The following is a 21621-nucleotide window of genomic DNA, read 5'->3' as shown; positions in this document are numbered from 1 at the left end:
TCCGCATATTTCTGAAATCAAAAATAAAAAAACAACACCGAAACATAATTACGAAAGAATTGACAAGAGATGGATGCATCGATGACAGCGAAAGAATCAAACGGGAGATAGATGCATCGATCAGAGCAAGTTCTATAATAGAGGTAACTACTGCCTTTAATTTTATCCATATCATCCACCAATAAATTAAAGTAATTCACCTCAAATATATAAATACCAATGCCTCTATTCCTCTCGTACCTTTTTTGGAGTTTATGTGGTTGTTACCTTTCGCATCAGAGCCTCCATCTCATCACCCAATCAGATGTGATATTCTTAGAGGCAACGCATCAAACATTACCATTACAGTACTTGCTCTCATGCATCTGCATCGCCACGGTAGCGACTCAAATGCTAACAACACGTTGGTGTATGAGTCCTCCCCTAGGCCATACTGCAGATCAAGTGATCTTCCGATCCCCTCAGCCATCTCTGGTACAGATCGAATGCTCCTTGATGGCGGCACCTAGGAGGAAGCAACGTAGATAAGTGACAATGGCAGCGGCAGTGCAAAGAGAGGTGACTCACCTAAAACTGTTTAGGGGCCTATCCAGGTGCGCTTTTATGGGCCCAACTGAAAAATGTTTATGTGCCTGTATTTTATATTGGTTTAAGCTCTAAAACTGTGTTTCTAAGTAGGCCCTTACCACGGGTAGAGCAGCATATGCATGATTCCGCGCCTACAGGTATAAAAACAGCAAGAATAAGAATTTCAGAAAGAAAAGGAAGAAGCTTAAAGTTCAAATATAAAGGATGAGAAGTACTAACATACATGAAAGAAGTTAGACTTTAGACTTAGGGAATGTGAAGAAATCGCAGCATGTGCTTACTCAACAAGGGCATGTTGTTGCAGTGATGCAATCGGTGAATAGCTAAATTAACATGTAAATATCGAATTGTTACAACATTCTTGCGCTGGCAGTATCCTAGCGACTATTCGTACATCAAAAACTCCAAAATTGAAACTGGAACGAGTATAGTTAGCTATTTCTTTCATGCTATCCACTATAATACAGAAATTAATACCCTTATGAAATGAGAATTTAGTGGAAAATAACAGCATGGAGGGGTTATTTAGAGTTTGACCTCGCCCTTAAATTGCGCCCTCATTATAGGCTAGTGCAAGTTCTCTAAGATGCCATTGTACAATCGCGATTTTGTTTTGTTTTGGCCAGCAAACTCCGTAAACATCTGGGTAGAGAGAGGTACGCGCTTGAAGATGTAAGGGCCCACAGAGGAAAAAAATTTGGGCAAACTCCTTTCTAGTGAATCTGATGCAGCGCTATCCACGGACAAAATGGCAGAGCCGTGGTTTCATACTCTGGGAGACCGTTGCACTCTACTGCGTCGGCCGTTCTTGCGTGGTCCTCCTCGCAGGGCCAAAATACTACGGTAACAAAATTGCTTATACAATGGCATTTCCTCGTTAGGGACAAACCATAAAATCAGACGTTTGTCAAGTAGAGTTTCTTGTTAAATGAACATATCATTTATATGCAGAAAACGGTGGCGATAATTCCGGCTAACCGATAATCGCTTCAATAATTCATTCAACCAGTCCAGTAATAATTGTCTAAAACATTGTTTATTAGAACACCGGTATATCCAAAACGAATCCAAACACGGACAGGCGCCAGTTGATTTCTGGCATCTTTAGTACTCGACCAACAGAACGAATCAGCTACATGAGGAAGAATATCATGTACAACCCAACAAAGTGACAAGGTGTAGGGACGTTGGCATCACCACACCCTCACGGGAGAAGTTTCTGCACGATCAGCGTCAGCATCAAAAAGATCTGTAGTTGGCACAGCTAACAGTTTCAGCACAAGCTACACCACTTCACATTACGTTGGAGCATCGTTCTCCTGCCGTTTTGCTTGATCCCTGCCGTTTTTTTCTTGATAGATCTCTTGAGAAATCGCACGGCAAATAAATGGGGGTAAAGCGTGCTATCATCTGCAAGCACCATGGCCCGTACGACCGTGGAATTGCAGTTCAAGCCTTGCTCAAGCTGTAACTCAAGCATTTGTACAACTTAGCTGCTACTATCGGCCACGCGCCATCTTTCGCCTCTTCCTCTCCTGCTCACGTCTTTCTTCCTCCTCAATCAGGCGAAGTTGCTCGTCATCCTCCTCCTTTGCAATTCTCGCGCTAAGAGGTAACAAAAAAAAAGCTAATAAGTTAAGAGATTAAAAGCAAAATATCCATATGACAAGTGAATTTGAATGTACAGCAGTCCTGCAGTTCAAGTTTCTGGAAATGATACTCAATCATGATGTCAAATGCATCTTGATCAAGTGCATATGCAGTGCAAAATCATGCATAAATTAGCATGTGATAGTACAATATTATAGCGAAAATAAGCATTCTTTTTCCATTATGTTCCTCACTGAGGCAGAATATAAGATAATCCTTAATGATCCCTATTTTTCTTCACTTACCATAGTTTAACAGATTATAATGTTCTAAATGAAAAGAAGGTATTGTGTTAGAAAGCAATAAGGGAGTAGATACCTTCTTTGCTCTTCCATTTCTATAGTAGCAAAATCTGCTTCCATGTCGCTATCATCGTCATCTCTGCCTGCATATTTACTAGGATCATACCTGCACAGGACAACCAAAGTTTTCATATAGTGTCCTTCAAAACATAAAATAGTATGGAAGCATAGTCCAAAATTAGCTCATTCGCATGCCATAAAATTTAAAGCAAATGGACTTGATTTCAAGAAATCACCAAACTGAAATGCGTTATGGCAAGCCTGATCTATCTTTTCAGCAGATCTTGAAATCAGAAAACAATGCTTAGCATAACTAGTGCAAGGTCCCTGTTCAGAGTATCATTCCAACTCTTTGTAGACACTCAATAACAACTAAAACACTAGCCAACAAAGTATATAAGACTAGCCCAGCTTGTGCAGAAAGGACCACATACAAGAAATTCATAAACTGACATACCTAAACATGCTCCTGATCATTGCCAACGGATCTTCCTCATCTTCGCTAAGATCATTAAATCTTCGTTTCATCGGTTGCTTTTTCTTTGCATGGGCATCACGCATTCCGTTGGAAGGTAATTGTCGTGATGGCTACAGGAACATGATAGCGAAGAAATAAGCTTCAGAGAAACATATGATCCTAAATAATTGCCCAAATGCATGTGAAACATGACAACAAAGGAAAAGCTGACAAATTTGCTTCGCAGAAGTATTACCATGGGTTTCGAGGGAGGCCTTATCTGCCTTTCTGCCGACTTTACTCTATCATTTGCCTGGATTCTTCTTTGCTCGGAGTACTGGCGGCCTTGTACTGAACTAGGCCTCTGCCCTTGCGACGACTGTGGCCTGTAGCTTTGTGAAGGTGGTCTTTGCCTCTCCGAGGATTCCAATCTCTCATTTTGTGAGGATAGCTGTGGTCTCTGTCTCTGTAATGATTGCTGCGGTCTCTGACTCTTCGACATCAGTTGTGGCCTTGTATTTTGTGGTGACTGCTGTGGTCTTCGGCCCTGCAATGACTGCAGCGGCCTCTGACTTTGCACAGGTTGATGTGGCCTCTGACCATGCGAGGTCGACTGCATCCTCTGACTCTGTGAGGATTGTGGTCTCCCATTCTGTGACAAAAGTTGCTTTGAAGCTGAATGATTTGCCCTAAGAGATTGATCACTTACACTCTTTATAGGAGGCCTGTTGGCAATAGGAGCCTTGCTAGGAAGCTTTTGACTTGCAGCTTTGCTTGTAGTAGCCTGGGTGGATCCATTTCTAACCACACTATGCATTCTTCCATTGTCAGGCAAGACAACCCTTTCTTTGTTTGCACCAGCCACCTTTCTGTTGGAATCTACCCTACCTTCAGTATGCCTCTGACTGGACGATGTGTTCTTCAATCCATATCCATTAGACAATCTAGCAGTTTGGCCTGTCGGTGCTCTGCTCTTCACAGCTGAATGTGTCAACTCGCGATCTTCGATGTCAACGAACCAACTATTAGCATTACTTCACTAAAAATTAAAGAACAAGTTCAGTGAAATCGCAATTCACTCACCAGACTTCTGACTCAAGGAGGACCTAGCCACAGGTTTCTCCATTGGAGAAGGTGAAATGTCAGCATCATCTGACAGTAGAAATGAATAGTCTCGATTATCCTTAAGTGCCTCAGCCTTTCTTTTTGCCTGCAAATTCCAGCTGCTATTTTATGACACAACTCAAGTTTTAACATAGCAAACATAAAAATGATCCAATGAAAGAGAAGTTCATTGTACCTCATTTACAATCTTCTGTTTGTGGTGATGTCCATTTGTTTTAGATTGCACTTTAGATGATGATGGTATCTCCTTCTACACATAGTTAAACACAATTATTACAAAAGTTGAATCAAAGATAATTAGGGTCAGATGTAGGGCTACATACTGCTGAAGGCCTTCGATCCCTGGACATTGACGCTGTGTTCTGTAGTTCTTTCAGTGATTTTCTTTCTTCAATTACCCGCTGGGAAATCACCGGCTTGGATGGCCCAAAGAAGGATCCAAAACTACACAAATAACATAACTATAACAAAGGTCTTGGAGAAAACATAAAAGATATTTGACCTCACATATCAGAAAATATAAAGTATGCAGAGTAGAGCAATAGCATAATGTATACAAGTGTGGTGTAGTATTTAAAAATAACACCCCCACCCAAATGCATCTACGGTTTGTTTCCTGCAGGAATCCAAACGAAAATTGATTCGACATGTTCGCATTAAAAAACAACTATGATGAAACAATCCAATTTCAAATACAACATTTCAAAAAGGATGTACCGGGGAATGTATTAACTGATAACTCTCAGGCTCCAAAGCAATAGTAATAAACAATGTAACCAACAAATGAAATACTCAGCAAGTTTTGATGAACTAAACTTAACATGCTAAAGATTGTGATGGGACGTAGATAAAGGAGCCATACATTGACTACCTTTTTTCAATCAACTAAAAATTTCAGCATTATTCAAGTTCCTGGAGAAAATCAAATATGATGCTTGAGAAAGTTTAACAGAGGTTTATTGATCCTAGAGACAAAATTGCATAACAATCAAAATGTAGAAGAGACATACTTAACACTTACGTGGATTGAGGTTTTCTATCATGTGAGGAAGATGAGCGGCCAGCAGCACTAGCACTAGCAGCCTGCGCCTTTCGCCTAATCTGCTCCTTTAATCGTTCTCTAATTTGAAGGAACTCTTGCTGTCCCTCCGGCGGCTCGTCATCCTCCTCGGCATACTCTTGACCAGCACCCTCCCCTTCCTCATCATATGGATCTTCACTGTAGTACTCGTCTTCATAGTCATCCTCCATTCCCCGATGATAACCCTTCAAGATGATCGATCGTCATCAGCATGGGAAATAGAAGCGCTTTCACATTGAAATGACTCAAGTTCCTATTGTTCTTTCAAAGGATTTAGGTACTATACTCATGATTATAAACGTAGTATTCAGCAAAGTTTGATTCCTACTGTTTATAAGAATCGCATCCAAAATGGAACTGAACAGGATATATCGTGCAAAAGAACAGATCTTACATTGGTCGCGTACTCGTAACCCCCCATTTCCAGCAAGATCCCGGCCGTATCAGTCCCGCAATCCCTGAATCAAAGCCAACAACTTGGTCAGTTCAAGAACTCGTCGAGAATTCTCCACGGCGCGTTCAACCTCGAACCAATTAAGCACCCCGATCGGAACCAAATATACACCGAACAACGCAACAATCGACCAAAATTCCCGCTGCAACAGACCCCTCCACTGGAAATCCCCGCTCCGAATGCAAAGCAGCAGGCTCCCCCCACCAACCCATCTAGGGTTTCGACAGGTACAGCGACGCGAATCTGGGACACCCGCGTGAGGCGAAAGCAACCCGCGGAGCCGCCACAACCCGGATTAGGAGAGGGGGGGGGTCTCACCTCTGGCCGGGGGGAGCACGGAGGGGGCAGGCGCCGGATTGTCCGGCGGCGGCGGCGGCGACGACGACGGCGAGGGCGCGGATTCGAATTCGATGCCCCCCGGCGCCGCGCGCGACGCGGCTGGCTGGATCAGAAGGAAAAGGCGCCGGGGCCGGCGGGGAACCAGCGAGGACGACGACGAGGGGCGGCCTGCGGGGGGGCGGATCCCGGCGGCGCGGCCGGGTGGAGTCGCCGGAGCGAAGCGGGCGCCCGAGGGGGTTGGGGGGCGCGCAGCTAGTACTAGAAGAGGAGACCGAGAGAGAGGAGATGAGGGTGGATTGGACGCAGGGTTAAATAGGCCATAGTAGATGGGTAAGAAACTGACGTCGTCGTCCTTCCGCCGTGTCTCTAGAATGTACTCATGGGCTGTCTGGCTGGCTGAGATGGGGGCCCAAACTGATCGAGGTCAGGAAGGCCGTTTTGTTGCCCGAAATGCGAGGGGGGCCCAAATGAAGAGAGGATGTCAGAAATGGCCTTTCTCCGACTACAATCCTCCCCCAGGTACCCGATTAAATTATTCTATATGAAAAATCGAGGTTGTCTCCCGATCCGTATCCATGCTACAATTCTACTAGTCAAAGCGATACTGACACCATCTAATATGTTAACTTTCATAGTATCTCGATTCTACTATTTATTACTACACGATCTTATAAGATCTTAGCTATTGTATCGATTCAACAATCCTTAAGATTGTAAATAATGTAAATAATCTTAGCTACTATTTACATTATTTTTAAACCATCTAATTATGCTCAAGTTTACATAAAAATCAGTTGAATATGTGGTTTCTCTTGACAAATATCTCTATTTGCATGACATATATTATTACTATATTTTTTATATAGAATGGCTATATGTAATTAATACAAATATTAATTAAACTTAAAAGAGAAAATCTCATAATATCTCGATACTACGATACAATACTACATTGCAAAACAATATTACCTAGGATCCCGATATTGATAACCTCAGCGGTACCTCCCTATTTCTCTCTCCATGCATACATAGCACCGTAAGTTAGCAGCTCTGCATGCACATTAGTACCATGTTGCACCTGTCTCCTTTGACTACCACAATACATGCATGCATAAAAGATTTCGCAAATTTTTAAACTTTTTCTCCTAAACTATATATCCGATCTACAATTCGATTACACAATGACTATTGTGTTTGTTGTAATTAATTCTTCACAACAAGATCTTACTCCCTCCATTCCATAATATAAGGCACAACCACTTTTTTAGATGTTCCATAATATAAAGTCATACATGCAATTAACTATGACATCTTCACTCTCACATTCACTAATTCTATTGGATGCATGCATTATATTTATTAAGATAACCCAAACTACAAGATGATAATAATTATTTTTTGGTCTTTGGATCAAGGGTGGTTGTGCCTTATATTTTGGAATGGATGGAGTATATGATTATACTCCGATGTAAATATAGTTTTTCTTGTTTTTGTTGTTCGGAGCTCTCTACAGACAACGGCCATGATCACACAGCAGCTCCTGAGGTACGAGTTGAGCCATACCTCGTGACCTCGAAGCGCCTCCACGGCCCGGTCCTTCTTCACTTCCAATATAGTCCTCTCAAGTTCGGCGACATCGAACTTCATCTTCCAGTACTGGATGCGATGGTCGCGATCAGCAAGCGCACTTTCGAGGTCTGCTCGACATGCAAATACCTAAGTCAAGCTAATCAAGACAGAAGAGGCAAAGGAAATGGAAACGACAAGAACCAACCTAAAGGAGTCGTCGCCACGTCCATCTCCCCGGGCAGATCCTGGTCTACGCTGTCCAGCGGCACATACGGCTCGAGCTCAAGTGCCGGAACGACTACAGGCAATTCAGGCTGCCTGCGCTGCTGGACATCCTCAACATCGGCATCTCTACAAACAACAAACAAAGTACCCGGAATCAAAACGCCAAAGAAAACTAAGGTGATGATTGCACACACAAAAGCAGTCGGAACCAACGAAAAGTTCTACAAAGCGTGATTGGTTAAGAGGTACAGACAAGCGGCGGCCCTACTCTTCAAAAAGCGGGAGGACGGACTCCCCCAGATCGCCGACTTCTTCCATCACATCCTTGCACGCGTCGCTAGCCACCCCCTGATCCAAGATCTTATGGAGATCGAGTTCAGGGTGCGCCAGCCTCACACATGCAAGGACGTGGCACGCCCCGGTATAGATCCCGTTGGACGTCTCCTCTCCGATCCTGGCCGCGTGTTTGGAGGGGATTGCCTCCATCGCCATCGCCATTTCCGCAAGCGAGGTCATCAGCGAGAACTCGTCGGGATTCGCCGATATGGTGGTCGTGACACCGCACTCCCCGACGAGCTGGTGCAGACCAGTGTAGGTGACCTGCAGCGAGCCACGGATTTCCGACAAGTTGTTCTTGACGTCCGACATACAGTGCTTGAGCCCCTGCCGTTGTAGCTCGTTGCCGGCCACTAGCTCCCTCATCTTCTGGAGGTCCTCGCGAACCTCCGCCAGATCACACGTCAGCCGGTCGGCGCACTCATTCACCGACTACGCCGCCGCCGCCCTCGACTCCGCGATCTTGCGACTAATGCCGCGAGCACCAGCCTCGAGGATGCACCCCATCTCGACCTGGAGCTCCTCCCAGGTGAGGACGGCAGCTGGCGGACCCCGACCAGCCGCGAGGTCGCTGGCTGGGCCGCTGGGTGTCACCTCGCGGCTCCTAGGCATGACCACGACCTCGGTCGAGGCCACTGCAGGAGACGCGCTGGAGTTTGCTCTAGACCCATCTTGCGTCGCCTTCGCCCGCGCCCTACGAAAGACAACCATGTCGGTCATCGCAACAAGACGATAAAATCCGATCAAGTCAAGAGCCTCAAATTTCGTCCACTTACTTCTCGCCGAGCGTCACCAGCCTCTGCCGTCGCAGAGGCGGGGGAGAGGCATCCGAGGCCTAAGTAAACCGAGTACGACATGAGGGCGACATTCTCGGACTATGTAAATCAATAACCTAGGAAGCTTACCGATGGAGTGGGCGTCTTCCGGCGGTTGCCGAGCACGGAGGAAAACTTCCTCCCCTTCTTCGGAACCTTGCCGCCTCTGGTTGTGGCAGCAGCAGCGGCAACGGCCGCGTCGGACGCCTCCTGGGCAACGCCCTCCTTCAACGAGGCCGCCGTCTGGTGGTCCACGAGCGGCCCGATGACGTCAGTCAGGGGGAGAGCCTGCACAACATGAAGTCACGATGCGATCAAAGAATTGAAGGGTAAAGGACCATCGACTACACTCACATTGATCGCGGCTTCACTCTCAGCCGCCTCCCTCTCGCAAAGAGGGGTGGGGATGTTGCTGCCATCGTGGGACCGCTAATCATCACCTAGGCAACACGGTGCTCCACGGTTGCGCTGCTCAGACCTGCAGATCGAGAACCAAGTTTCGACAAGTCAGGAGGAATGCGCTTAAAAGGAGAGAAACCCAAAATACAAGAAAAATACCCCGAGTAGAAACTCGGGTCGCGTCCTCCGGCCCAGAGTAGTCAAAGGCTAGATGGGCTCGAGCCTGGAGCGACTGGGTCCATCTACCAACAAAGTCGGCAGCGACTTCATACCCCGACAACCCTCGTACTCGGAGGTCATCAATAATATCGATGAAAGATTGGAGGGATGGGGTCAAGGCGGGTTTGGCGGTCCAAGATGGAATCTTGTCTAGTTGCTCCTCATGAACAATGAAGATTGGATCCGAATCTTCTATCTGAAGATAGAACCACCTCCCCCGCCATTTGCTACGAGACGAGGGGCACTGGAAAGGAATGTATCGCGACTTCAGTCCATCCCGAAGTCGGAAACCGACACACCCGGATACCTTTTTGGGTTCCATCCAGCGCAACTCATAGTAAAAGCGGAAAAGGTCAAGAAACGGCTCTACCCCAATGTAGGCCTCACAGAGATGAGAAAAATTGCTGAGGAAGGCTTTGGAGTTGGAGTTCAGATGAAGCAGAGAAAGACCGTAGAAATTCAAGACGAGAAGGAAAAACTCGGAAGACGGAAGAAGAAAACCACAGAGAATATAGTCCTCAACCGCAACCATGCGGCCCAGGACGGGTTCAGGTTCAGTACCTCCCGGTTCCCTCTCCATGGTCCCGCGACCGGGGAGAGTGCCCTCCTCCTGCAGTTTCTTCAAGGACGCGTTGCTGGAGGTGGACTTGTCGAGGTCTATCGCCGTTGGAGATCGCCGGAGAAGAAGCTGAGGCAGACGAACTTAGGGTTTGTGTGGAAGCGGAGAAGACGAAGAGCGTTTGGAGGCAAGAAAGTTCTCACAACAGCCGGACCCCAAAATGGATTCCCAAAACTCCCTTAAATAGGCGCACTACCGACGGTGCGAATTCCAAGGAAAGGAGAGAAATGGCCGCCGGAAATTTCTGGGTCCGTTGCGCGAAGCGGTTTCTTGGACTTCAATTTAAATTCACTCATAACCGTTGGACTTCGCATGGGGTTGTCGATCACTCTTTGTCTCTACGGTCCTCACACCGAGATCGACCAGTCGAGAACAACAACAACTTTGACATCAGAAGTTGCGATTGGTTACACGAGTTCATTTAAGAAGAAGTCGGGGGCTACTATCAGGGTTACGGATAAGGTATACCCTCTACCCTTGGATGTATGCTATACGGCAATATGGTATATCGGCGCATATAAGGACGTTCTCTGAACACGCTAAGGAAATCCATCACGAAGTCTACCAATGGGAAGGTTCCTACCCGTATAGGACTGGGTCGTTACTATATTGTGCAGGGTCTGATGTCTCCAAGTCCTACTTGGAGACCGCCTGACCCGAACTTAGGGTTTGTGTGGAAGCGGAGAAGATGAAGAGCGTTTGGAGGCAAGAAAGTTCTCACAACAGCCGGACCCCAAAATGGATTCCCAAAACTCCCTTAAATAGGCGCACTACCGACGGTGTGAATTCCAAGGAAAGAAGAGAAATGGCCGCCGGAAATTTCTGGGTCCGTTGCGCGAAGCGGTTTCTTGGACTTCAATTTAAATTCACTCATAACCGTTGGACTTCGCATGGGGTTGTCGATCACTCTTTGTCTCTACGGTCCTCACACCGAGATCGACCAGTCGAGAACGACAACAACTTTGACATCAGAAGTTGCGATTGGTTACACGAGTTCATTTAAGAAGAAGTCGGGGGCTACTATCAGGGTTACGGATAAGGTATACCCTCTACCCTTGGATGTATGCTATACGGCAATATGGTATATCGGCGCATATAAGGACGTTCTCTGAACACGCTAAGGAAATCCATCACGAAGTCTACCAATGGGAAGGTTCCTACCCGTATAGGACTGGGTCGTTACTATATTGTGCAGGGTCTGATGTCTCCAAGTCCTACTTGGAGACCGCCTGACCTGCGATATAAAAGGACCCCCCGAGGGGACCTAAGGCATCGAATCTCAGAGCTTACACAATGACCACAGCCTACAAAGTCGAAGACTACAGGGGCCAAGTTGCCGAGTGATCTAGTCGAATCAACTTGACTACGATCTCGTCGGTACCGCCGAGTTCTACTATTCCCTTTGTAATCTGTGGTTCTTTCCATATAATCCCATATTAACTGGATTAGGGCTATTACCTGCTAAGGGGCCTGAACCAGTATAATCTTTGTCTTTTGTTTCCTTGATGTCGTATTACGTAGATCCTCGTACCAGCGTACCCCAATACCCTCTATATCCGGTCTATGGGTACCCACCGTTGACAAATTCTATAGTATAATTAAATTATGTCCAGAATCATCTTTAGATTTGGTTTTTTTATAGGACAGAAGATCTTTAATACTTGTATATAAGTTACATAAAAAGATGTAGTTATAAATAGTTAAACTACAATTATTATACTTTAGTTACATTTAAAAGTTTTCTAGGAAAAACTTGTGGAATTTCTTTTCTGAGAGTCCTAAAAAAACTAAGATTTGAGCATCATTTGAAGACGCTGCTCCTTGCCCATCACCATTTTGTCGAGGAGAATACGGATCGGACGCCCTATTTTTCTCCAAAAATCGGGTACCTTATCACTACTACGCGGCTCCTTGATCTATTTAGTACTGGATTGCTGCTTGTATCGGCCCCACCTTCCCCTAGGTGTGCTGCTGTACTTGGCTTCACTACATGCCCCCAAAAGTTGTTCATCTATCTCCTTTTTAATAAAACTAATTTTTTAGTAGTAAGTTTCAAGCCACTTTTTATGCTAAACCACTTACCTAATCTATATTCCGATTATATCATTGTATTCATTACAATTAAATAATTACAATAAGATCTTGCACAATTATATTTTAATAAAAAATAATATTAAAAATTGTTTCATCATTTGGTCAAATGTTTCAATTCACTTCGTGAAATGTTTTAGAGATATAAAACATTCAAAAATAATACTAACCGCAACACCAAAAACCACTATATGAAACATTGAGTTCCAACTAGCTAGAAAATTGAAACATAAAATATATTTGCAAATATATAATTTTATTGAAGCATTAGTATATTACGCATGAAACATCAAGATGTTTCAAAAAGCATTGAAATATAAAAAAATAAACAAAACATTATAAAACATGTGTACCATTTCCAAATAATAATAGTGAAATATCAGAAAATGCTTATAGAAACTTTACAGACTACACCATATGCAACATTAACACAATCTATTACAACAAAAACAAGAAAAACTATATTTACATCGGAGTATAATCATATACTCCATCCATTCCAAAATATAAGGCACAACCACCCTTGATCCAAAGACCAAGAAATAATTATTATCATCTTGTAGTTTGGGTTATCTTAATAAATATAATGCATGCATCCAATAGAATTAGTGAATGTGAGAGTGAAGATGTCATAGAATTGTCTGCAGAGAGCTCCGAGTACCTCGCGGGGATCCCGAGGAGTCAGCGGCTGGCTACATCTCGTGGCTGAACGGGGCTTGTGCTCAGCTTGAAGGCATCGGCGGGCATATCGACGAGGCCCTGAAGCAGGAGGAGTGTCGTTGATCGAGCCGATACGCCGGAGGGCACGTGCTGGCGTGTATACGAGATCATCGTCCGCAGTTGCACCTCGAGTTCCTTCATGAAGGGTTTTCCCGTTCTCGAAGGAGTCCTGCGGAGATAGACAACCTAGCAAAGTCGATGGCTCCGCTAGCGGAGAAAATCTTCCGGTCAATGGACTGGCGTTGGCCTTCCTGGTAGTGCTTGTATATCTATGACAAACATCTTAAGAAAAATGTAATATATTTTGGAATTATTTGCGATCTGTAAGAAATGCTTGTGAAATAGAAGGGAAATCTATCTAACTAAGCTTTCTTACTCTGGATGCGGTGTGCTCAAGTGTCTTCTCACTTCGCGACTTCGATCAGTCACTTGAGTTATACACTCTTCCTAGCCCCTAGCCTTGTCGTCGGAGAACTCCTCTCGGAAGATAAGGCTCTTGGACCTTCGACTTGCCTTAGTTGAATAAGCACTGATCCTAGCCCCCAGCCGTGAAGATGAAAAAATCCATTTCCGATTACACGGCTTGGTTAATACGGACGGCGAGAACTCTTACACGACCAGATCTTACATGGTCTTTCGTCTCTGAAGGATCCAACAAGGCCTTATCAGCTCTGGGCGTCCCCAGCCGAAGTTCCCTTAGGTTCCTCGGAGGCCTTATCAAGACGGAATAAAGGGACATGAGGATGGGTTTCAACGCTAGGTGTCGTCTGGGTAAGAGATCATCGGGAAGGGGCACTGTGATTGAAATCTGTGCCTTAAAACAGACTTTATTGAAGTTGTAAGATGTCTTACAAGTGTGGACACTATTGACTTATACATAGAATTTATGTAATTGGTCAATGTTCCAAGAATTTGCTAACTCGCGACCATCACCGTCTGCAATTTTGAATGCGCCTGGCCGCAAGACTTGTGTGATCGTGTGCGGTCCTTCCCATTTGGGCGAGAGTTTGTTTCGCCCAGCTTGGCTCTGAACTCGTCGGAGGACGTAGTCACTGATCGAAAGTATGCGTACTCGGATACGCTTCTCGTGATATCGATGAAGGGCCTGTTGGTAGCTAGCTGCTCTGACGGCAACCCGTTCTCGATGTTCCTCGAGTAGATTCACGTCGTTGTTTCGCTGTTGCTCCTGATCCTCGTCGGAGTACTTCTGTACTCGTGTACTTTGATGTCGTAACTCGGTAGGGAGCATGGCCTCCGAGCCGTACATGAGGAAGAATGGTGTCTCCTTGTTGGACGTTGTCGGTGTGGTGCGTACGGCCCATAGTACCGAGGGGAGTTCCTCGACCCACTTCTTGTCATGTAACATGAGCCTATCATAGACGCGGGTCTTGATCCCTTGTAGTACTATAACGTTTGCCCTCTCGACCTATCCGTTACTCTGAGGGTGAGAAACCGAGGCGAAACATATCTTGACTCCCAGTCCGACGCAGTAATCTTGGAAATCGGCGCTGATGAATTGGGAGCCGTTATCCGTTATGATGCGGTGAGGCAATCCATATCGGCAAAATATCCCCTTAATGAATTTGATAGCATTGTCGGCCTTGATTTCCCCCGTGGGTGTTGCCTCGATCCATTTGGTAAATTTGTCGATCGCCACGAACAGGAATTTGTAGCCGCCCTGTCCTCGTGGGAATGGACCGAGTATGTCGAGCGCCCAGCACGAGAACGGCCAAGTGAGAGGGATGGTTTATAGTGCTTGCGCTGGTAGCTTTGTGTGTTTGCTATGAAATTGACAAGCTTCACACCGTTGTACCATGTCGCAAGCGTCTTTGAGGGCGGTTGGCCAAAAAAATCCTTGTCGGAAGGCTTTTCCGACCAATGTGCAACCGGCGGCATGTGACCCGCAGACCCCTTCGTGGATGTCGAGGATGAGGTGTTTGTCGTCGTCGGACGAGACGCATTTTAGAAGTACCCCCTTTGGCGCCTTCTTATATAGATCGTTGCCGATCATACAGTAGATTTTTGCTTGACGGGTTATTTTCTCGGCTTCTGCGTCGTCCTTGGGCAACTCGTCGCTGCTTATGAATTTAATGAGTGGGGTCTGCTAGTCATCCGTGGTCTCGATGTCGGCAACGGCGCGCTCTGCCTCTGTAGCCCCCGAGCTGATGTCGGGGGTGACTGGGCTATCTTCGTCGTTTGCCTCTTTCACTAATGGTTTTGTCAGGATGTCCAGAAAAGTGCCGGGTTCGAGTGGCTCTCGTCTGGACGCACGCCGTGCTAGATCGTCCGGTTCGATATTGTCCTTGCGATATACGTGTCGGACCTCGATCCCATCAAATCTTTTTTCCAGCTTCCTGACTTCTGTGAGATACTTGGACAGCTCAGGGCTAGAGCATTTGTAATCTTTGTGCACCTGGTTTGCGACTAGTTCGGAATCCCTTTTCACGATCAGTCGCTTGACTCCAAGTGCAGCTGCAGCTATCATCCCAGCGAGTAGTCCTTCGTACTCGGCTGTGTTGTTGGTCGCCCTGAAGTTGAGGTGAATTGCATGCTTGAACTGATCTCCCGAAGGTGATGTCAAGATGAACTCCTCACCTGCTCCTTGGCTGTTGAGCGCGCCATCGAACGCCATTGTCCATGTTTTGTTGTCGGTCTGGCTGTCTAACCTGTTTTCAGGCATAGTCCAATCGGCTATGAAATCGGCGAGAACCTGGGACTTGATGGCTGTTCGTGGTACAAAGTGGACGTCGAACTGGCTTAGCTCGACTACCCATTTCGCAATGCGACCGACAACATCTTTGTTTCTCACGACTTCGCCAAGAGGGAAGGCGGAGACAACTGTGACCCTGTGGGCTTGGAAGTAGTGGCGTAGCTTTCTTGACGTCATGATTACTGCGTAGAGCAATTTTTCGATCTATGGGTACCTTGTCTTTGCGTCGTGTAGAGCTTCGCTGACGTAATAGACTGGTCTTTGCACCTTTTCTCTTTCGACAACAATGACAGTACTCACTGAGTAGGGCGTGGCGGCGATATAGAGGAATAACTCTTCATTAGGTTGGGGAGCAACAAGTACAGGGGGATTTGACAAGTAGCGCTTCAGTGCGATGAACGCCTCTCCGGTTTCCTGTGTCCATACAAATTTGTTTTGCTTTTTTAGCAGTGCGAAGAAAGGTTGTCCTCGTTCTCCCATCCTAGCGACGAACCTACTTAAGGCCGCCATGCATCCGGTTAGCCTCTATACTTCCTTGAGTCTTGTGAGCGACTTCATGTTCTCGATTGCCTTGATCTTCTCGGGATTTGCTTCTATTCCTCTGCCAGAGACGAGGAACCCGAGCAGTTTGCCCGACGGTACCCCGAATGTGCACTTCTCAGGGTTGAGCATGAGGCGATATCGTCTGAGATTGTCGAAGGTTTCCCGTAGATCGTCAATCAATGAGTCGTTTGTCTTGGTCTTGACAACGATGTCATCGACATAGGCCTCAACGTTGTTACCCAGCTGATCGCTAAGTGCCCCTTGGACCGTACGCTGGAAGGTATTTCCTGCGGTTATGAGTCCAAACGGCATTTTAACGTAGCAGAATACACCGAACGGCGTGATGAATGCTGTCTTCTCCTCATCCTCTTTTGCCATGCTGATTTGGTGGTAGCCGGAGCAAGCGTCAAGGAAGCTTGACAGCTTGCAACTTGCTGTTGAGTCCACTAGTTGGTCTATTCGAGGTAGAGGGAAGTGATCCTTGGGGCATGCATTGTTGAGGTCCGTGAAGTCGACGCACATCCTCCACTTCCCGTTGGCCTTCCGCACCATGACTGGGTTGGTTAGCCACTCTGGATGGAGTACCTCTCAGATGAAACCAGCCTTAAGAAGTTTATCGAGCTCTTCTCGTATGGCCTGTTTCCGATCTGGTGCAAATCTCCACAGTTTTTGCTTTACTGGCTTGGCATCAGGTCGCACCATGAGTTTGTGCTCAATCATCTCCCTGGGGACCCCCGGCATGTCGGACGGGTGCCAAGCGAATACGTCTACATTGTCGCGGAGGAAGGTGATGTGTGCGAGTTCCTATTTCTCGTTCAGTAATGCCCCGATCTTGACTGTCTTGTCGGGGTTGGCACTGGAGAGTGGAACGATTTTGATTGCACCGTCTGGTTTCGGCGTCTTAATCGTTTTGATCACTTTCTTGGGTGGCCGTCTGTGGCGGGTGGGCTGGGAGTGTGCTCGACCATGTCGAGGCTCCGCTTGTCGCATTGGACCGCCAGCTTTGCGTTTCCTTGAACAGTGATTGTTCCCTTCAGCCCGGGCATCTTGAGTACCTGGTACGCGTAGTGAGATGCGGCCATGAACTTCGCGAGTGCCGTTCTTCTGATGATGGCATTGTATGCTGTGTCGAACTCAGCAACATCAAATGTTATATGTTCCGTTCGGAAGTTGCTCGCTTGGCTGAAAGTCACCGGAAGCGTGATCTTGCCCAATGGCTTGGACGAAGATTGAGGGGTGATTCCACGGAAGGGTTGATCGGTAGGTGTCAACTCGCCTCGTGGAATTCCCATTGCGTCCAAAGTGCTAGCGAAGAGAAGATTGATGGAGCTGCCGCCATCGACGAGGACTCGCGCCACCTTGATATTCCGAATAGTGGGTTCGACCACGATCGGATATCATCCTGGTATAATAGCAGCCTTGGGGTGGTCTTCATCTGAGAACTCGATCTTCTGTTCAGACCACTTCATCTTGGGTGCAGTCCCCTGCCATGTCGAACAAACCTCACGCTCCACTTTTTTGTATTCTCACTTTGAAGAGTACATTGTGGAACCTCCGAAGATGTCTGAGACGTGAAGATCAGAATCTGGGTACGTGGAGTCCGAGTCCTGAGTGGTTGCCTCAGTTGCCTTCTCGACTACAGGTACTCGCTTGCCCTTCTCCAAAGCCAGCTGCCTTTCCAACGATTTTTTGAAGATGAGGCACTCCTCCAGAGAATGTCTGTCCGACTTGTGTATGGGGCACCATATTCTCTTTGTATCATTGCCTTGTGGGTCTGGGTGTTTGGGCGGGCGCTCGTATTCAGATGCGAGGACTTCTGCTTGAGCTTTCCTCTTCCCACTCTTGCTGCTTTTCTTCTTGCTTGGTTCGGGTGCGTCTTTGGCTGGCTTCTTCTCTCCTCCCGCCTTGGGTTTGTTGTTTTTGCGTCTCAGCGCGTCGTCTCCATGGGCACATCGATCGACAACCTCGAACAACCTTCGAGTAGTAGTGATTCGCCTTGTTGCCAACTCCTGGGTAGTATAGCGATCTCTGACGCCGGTTTTGAAAGCGCGGATCAGAGAAGCATCGGTGATATTGGGGATCGTATTTCTGCACTCATTAAAGCGCTGAACATAGTCCCTCAAAGATTCACCCTGATTCTGTGTTAACGCGTGTAAATCGTCTTCGATCGCGTGGCGCTTGTAAGTTCCCTAGAAGTTCGTGACGAATTGTTGCCACAAATCTGCCCATGAAGAGATCGAGTAAGGTGGGAGGTGCATCAACCACGAACGTGCAGAACCTTTCAACGTTGTTGGCAAATAGTTTGCTAACGCGTTGTCATCTGCCCCAGCAGTGTAAAGTACCGTGGAGTGGACCTGGAGGAATTCTTCAGGGTCAGTACTTCCATCGTACTTCTCTATTGCTCCGGGTCGGAATCTCTCGGGCCATCGGACATCACGTAGAGAACGGTTGAAAGCTCTACACCCAACGCTGGGGGCAGTGGGTTGTCGGTGATCGTGTGTCCTCTGTGGACGTCTATCGGATGACGAAGATGAAGATGATGATGATGATGACGACGATGGCTTAGTCGGCTCCAGCGTGCGATTCTGAGGGCGACGTTCAGGTTCTCGAGAATTCTGTCGCCGTCCACCGTTGTTGTTCTGGCGCCGGTCACCATTATCATCACCTTCATGCTAACGCCCCCGACCATCATCGTCCGGTGTCCGCTGCTCGCGGTTATCGCGATCGCGGTGGTTGTGACGATCACGGTGATGTTGGTCCTCGTTCAAGCGACCTCCTCGCTCCTTGTTCTCGCAACGTCGTGAAGACACGCGATGTCGGGAACGATTCTCGTTGTCTCGCATGCGTCGTGCTTCTCGGCGGCCGTTCAGATGATCACGGAGATCGCCGGTGCCGCGAGGTGGAGGGGTAGCTCGTGCAGGCGACGTTCGCTGCTCCGGTGGTTCACCGTCGGCACCGCCAGCTGTCGGTCACTCCGGTTGTGCTCTGGTAGCAGCTTCCTCGAACGCGTTACTGAGATTGGCTACCGATTCCCGTAGTCGTTCCGTCCATCGTGCGAGATCATCGTTAAGCACGGGGTCATAGGGAGCTTCTCTCAATATTGCGTTGACGGTGTCGAGATGTTAGGCTGGCATGGCCGTCTGATTCTCCGCCTCTGCATTAGCCTGTGCAGACGTGCTAGTCCCACCGATGGCAAACACGTCGCGTGGTGTACTGGAAGATGACGAGCCATAGTCTTCGAGCAAGTGTAGGACTAATGGTTCGCGGGGATCGATGTCGATTACTCCAACGAATCGATCCGAGGTCAACGTCGCTCCTTGTTCCTTGTCTGTACCCTTGAGAGAGGTTCCTCACTGTTGGACCTTCGGAAGCGTCGTCTTCATGGCACGGAGAAAGACCTTGCAGCTTGAGAAGTCGTGATTCTTCGTCTTGTGAATAGGACAATAGATATCACGAGTTGGAGAAGTACGCTGGATTCCACGCTCTTTGCAAGCACGGATTTCAGCTTGTACGTTGAGAAAAACCTAACAAGCTTGCAAGTTGTGCTTCCTGGACTTGTGGATAGGACAACAGGACTTGGTTACCTCGGAAGCTGTCCTCGTCGGCTCGTAGTACTTGTCGGAAGGACAAGGCTTGGCCGCGCTAGGAACCTTCTCGGGCTCGTATGACGTCGATGTTCCGTTCTCCGCCACGGTGGGAGAATTCTTCGACATGGGATCGTCTGGGTTTACAGCCACGGCGTTCTCGTTTCCGGTCATTGATGGACCAGCCGAGATTGGCACCGTGGTGTAAACCGGGAAGACGATTTTGCCGACTTGAGTCCACAGCAGCATTGTCGAAGCAGGGATTCCTTGGATGGGGCCGGTGTTGACGCTGTTGTCGACGAAGCTCGATGTCATAGTAATAGAACCTTGAGCACCAAGTCCCCCTACCTGGCGCGCCACTGTCGACGGTGGGTACATGTAGACCGGATATAGAGGGTATTGGGGTACGCTGGTACGAGGATCTACGTAATACGACATCAAGGAAACAAAAGACAAAGATTATACTGGTTCAGGCCCCTTAGCAGGTAATAGCCCTAATCCAGTTGATATGGGATTACAAAGGGAATAGTAGAACTCGACAGTACCGACGAGATCGTAGTCAAGTTGATTCGACTAGATCACCCGGCGACTTGGCCCTTATAGTCTCCGACTTCGTAGGCTGTGGTTGTTGTGTAAGCTCTGAGATTCGATGCCTTAGGTCCCCTCGGGGGGTCCCTTTTATATCGCAGGTCAGGTGGTCTCCAAGTAGGACTCGGAGACATCAAACCCTGCACGATATAGTAACGACCCAGTCCTATACGGGTAGGAACCTTCGCATTGGTAGACTTCGTGATGGATTTCCTTAGCGTGTTCAGAGAACGTCCGTATACGCGCCGATATACCGTATTGCCGTATAGCGTACATCCAAGGGTAGAGGGTATACCTTATCCGTAACCCTGATAGAATTACATGTAGTTATACTCAAATTTATTCTATAGTTACACTTGAAATTGTTTTATCCAGAAAACTTGTGATATTTTTTAGCAATTCCTTTTTTTCTAAAAAAAAAATCCTAATTTTTGGCCAAAAAAATCAAGTGTGTGCATCAAAATTCATAAAAATATCTTAGGTAAAATAGTCTTACAAAACTATTTTGTCTAGAAATTTTATCTGTATAAAGTTTCCTCTTAAAAATAAGTTTTTGAAAATATCTTTGTCAGGGTTACAGATAAGGCATACCCTCTATCCTACGACATATGGAATATACCGATAAGGTATACCTTCACGTATACGGTTGGTTTCCATATACGCCGTTAGGAATTCGCCTCAAGTTAAGGAATATCTCCACGAAGTTAAGGAATTGCAGAAGTCCTACTCGGAAAGGGTAAAATCTCTAGTATATCGTGTCGGTTTACATATCTCCAAGTCTTACTTGAGGGTCAAAGTATCCCACGACATAAAAGGGACCCCTAGGGAGAGGCAAAGGGCATCGCATCTCATCGCCAACACACCCACCAGAGTTTATGAAGCCAAAGTCTATGGAGCCAACTCGCCGGGAGATTTCATCGAATCTCTCGACTACGATCTCATCGGCATCGCCTGTTCGGTTACTCTCTTTGTAATCTGTTCTCATCATCATTAATCCCATATAAACTAGATTAGGGCTATTACCTGATATGGGGCCTGAACCAGTATAATCCTTGTTTTTTGTCTGTTTTGATGTCGTACTACACAGATCCCTGTTCCAACGTACCCCAATACCCTATTCTTCCAGTCCGCGAGTATCACTCGTCCACAATCTTGCAAGATATATTATGAAGATACCTTCAAAAGAAACCTTGAAAAACAACCATAG

At 46.9% G+C, this 21621-nt stretch overlaps 1 protein-coding gene across 1 annotated transcript; it reads right to left on the bottom strand.

The window, feature by feature from the left end:
* Positions 1-1555: 1555 nt before the first annotated feature.
* On the bottom strand, positions 1556-6264 carry LOC127754930 (uncharacterized). Its single transcript, XM_052280539.1, has 10 exons — positions 5976-6264; positions 5598-5661; positions 5144-5388; positions 4446-4566; positions 4298-4372; positions 4081-4207; positions 3254-3999; positions 2998-3128; positions 2557-2646; positions 1556-2193 (listed from the first exon to the last, which is right to left on the bottom strand). Exons 2-10 carry the CDS (start codon positions 5622-5624, stop codon positions 2088-2090), a joined length of 1668 nt encoding a protein of 555 aa, XP_052136499.1. The 5' UTR covers positions 5625-5661; positions 5976-6264; the 3' UTR covers positions 1556-2087.
* Between the last annotated feature and the right edge of the window lie 15357 nt (positions 6265-21621).

This window comes from Oryza glaberrima, chromosome 11 (genome assembly GCF_000147395.1).
Source record: "Oryza glaberrima chromosome 11, OglaRS2, whole genome shotgun sequence".
Taxonomy (NCBI): domain Eukaryota; kingdom Viridiplantae; phylum Streptophyta; class Magnoliopsida; order Poales; family Poaceae; genus Oryza; species Oryza glaberrima.
Note: the sequence above shows the minus strand (reverse complement) of the source record. Positions and strands in the feature narration are given on the sequence as shown.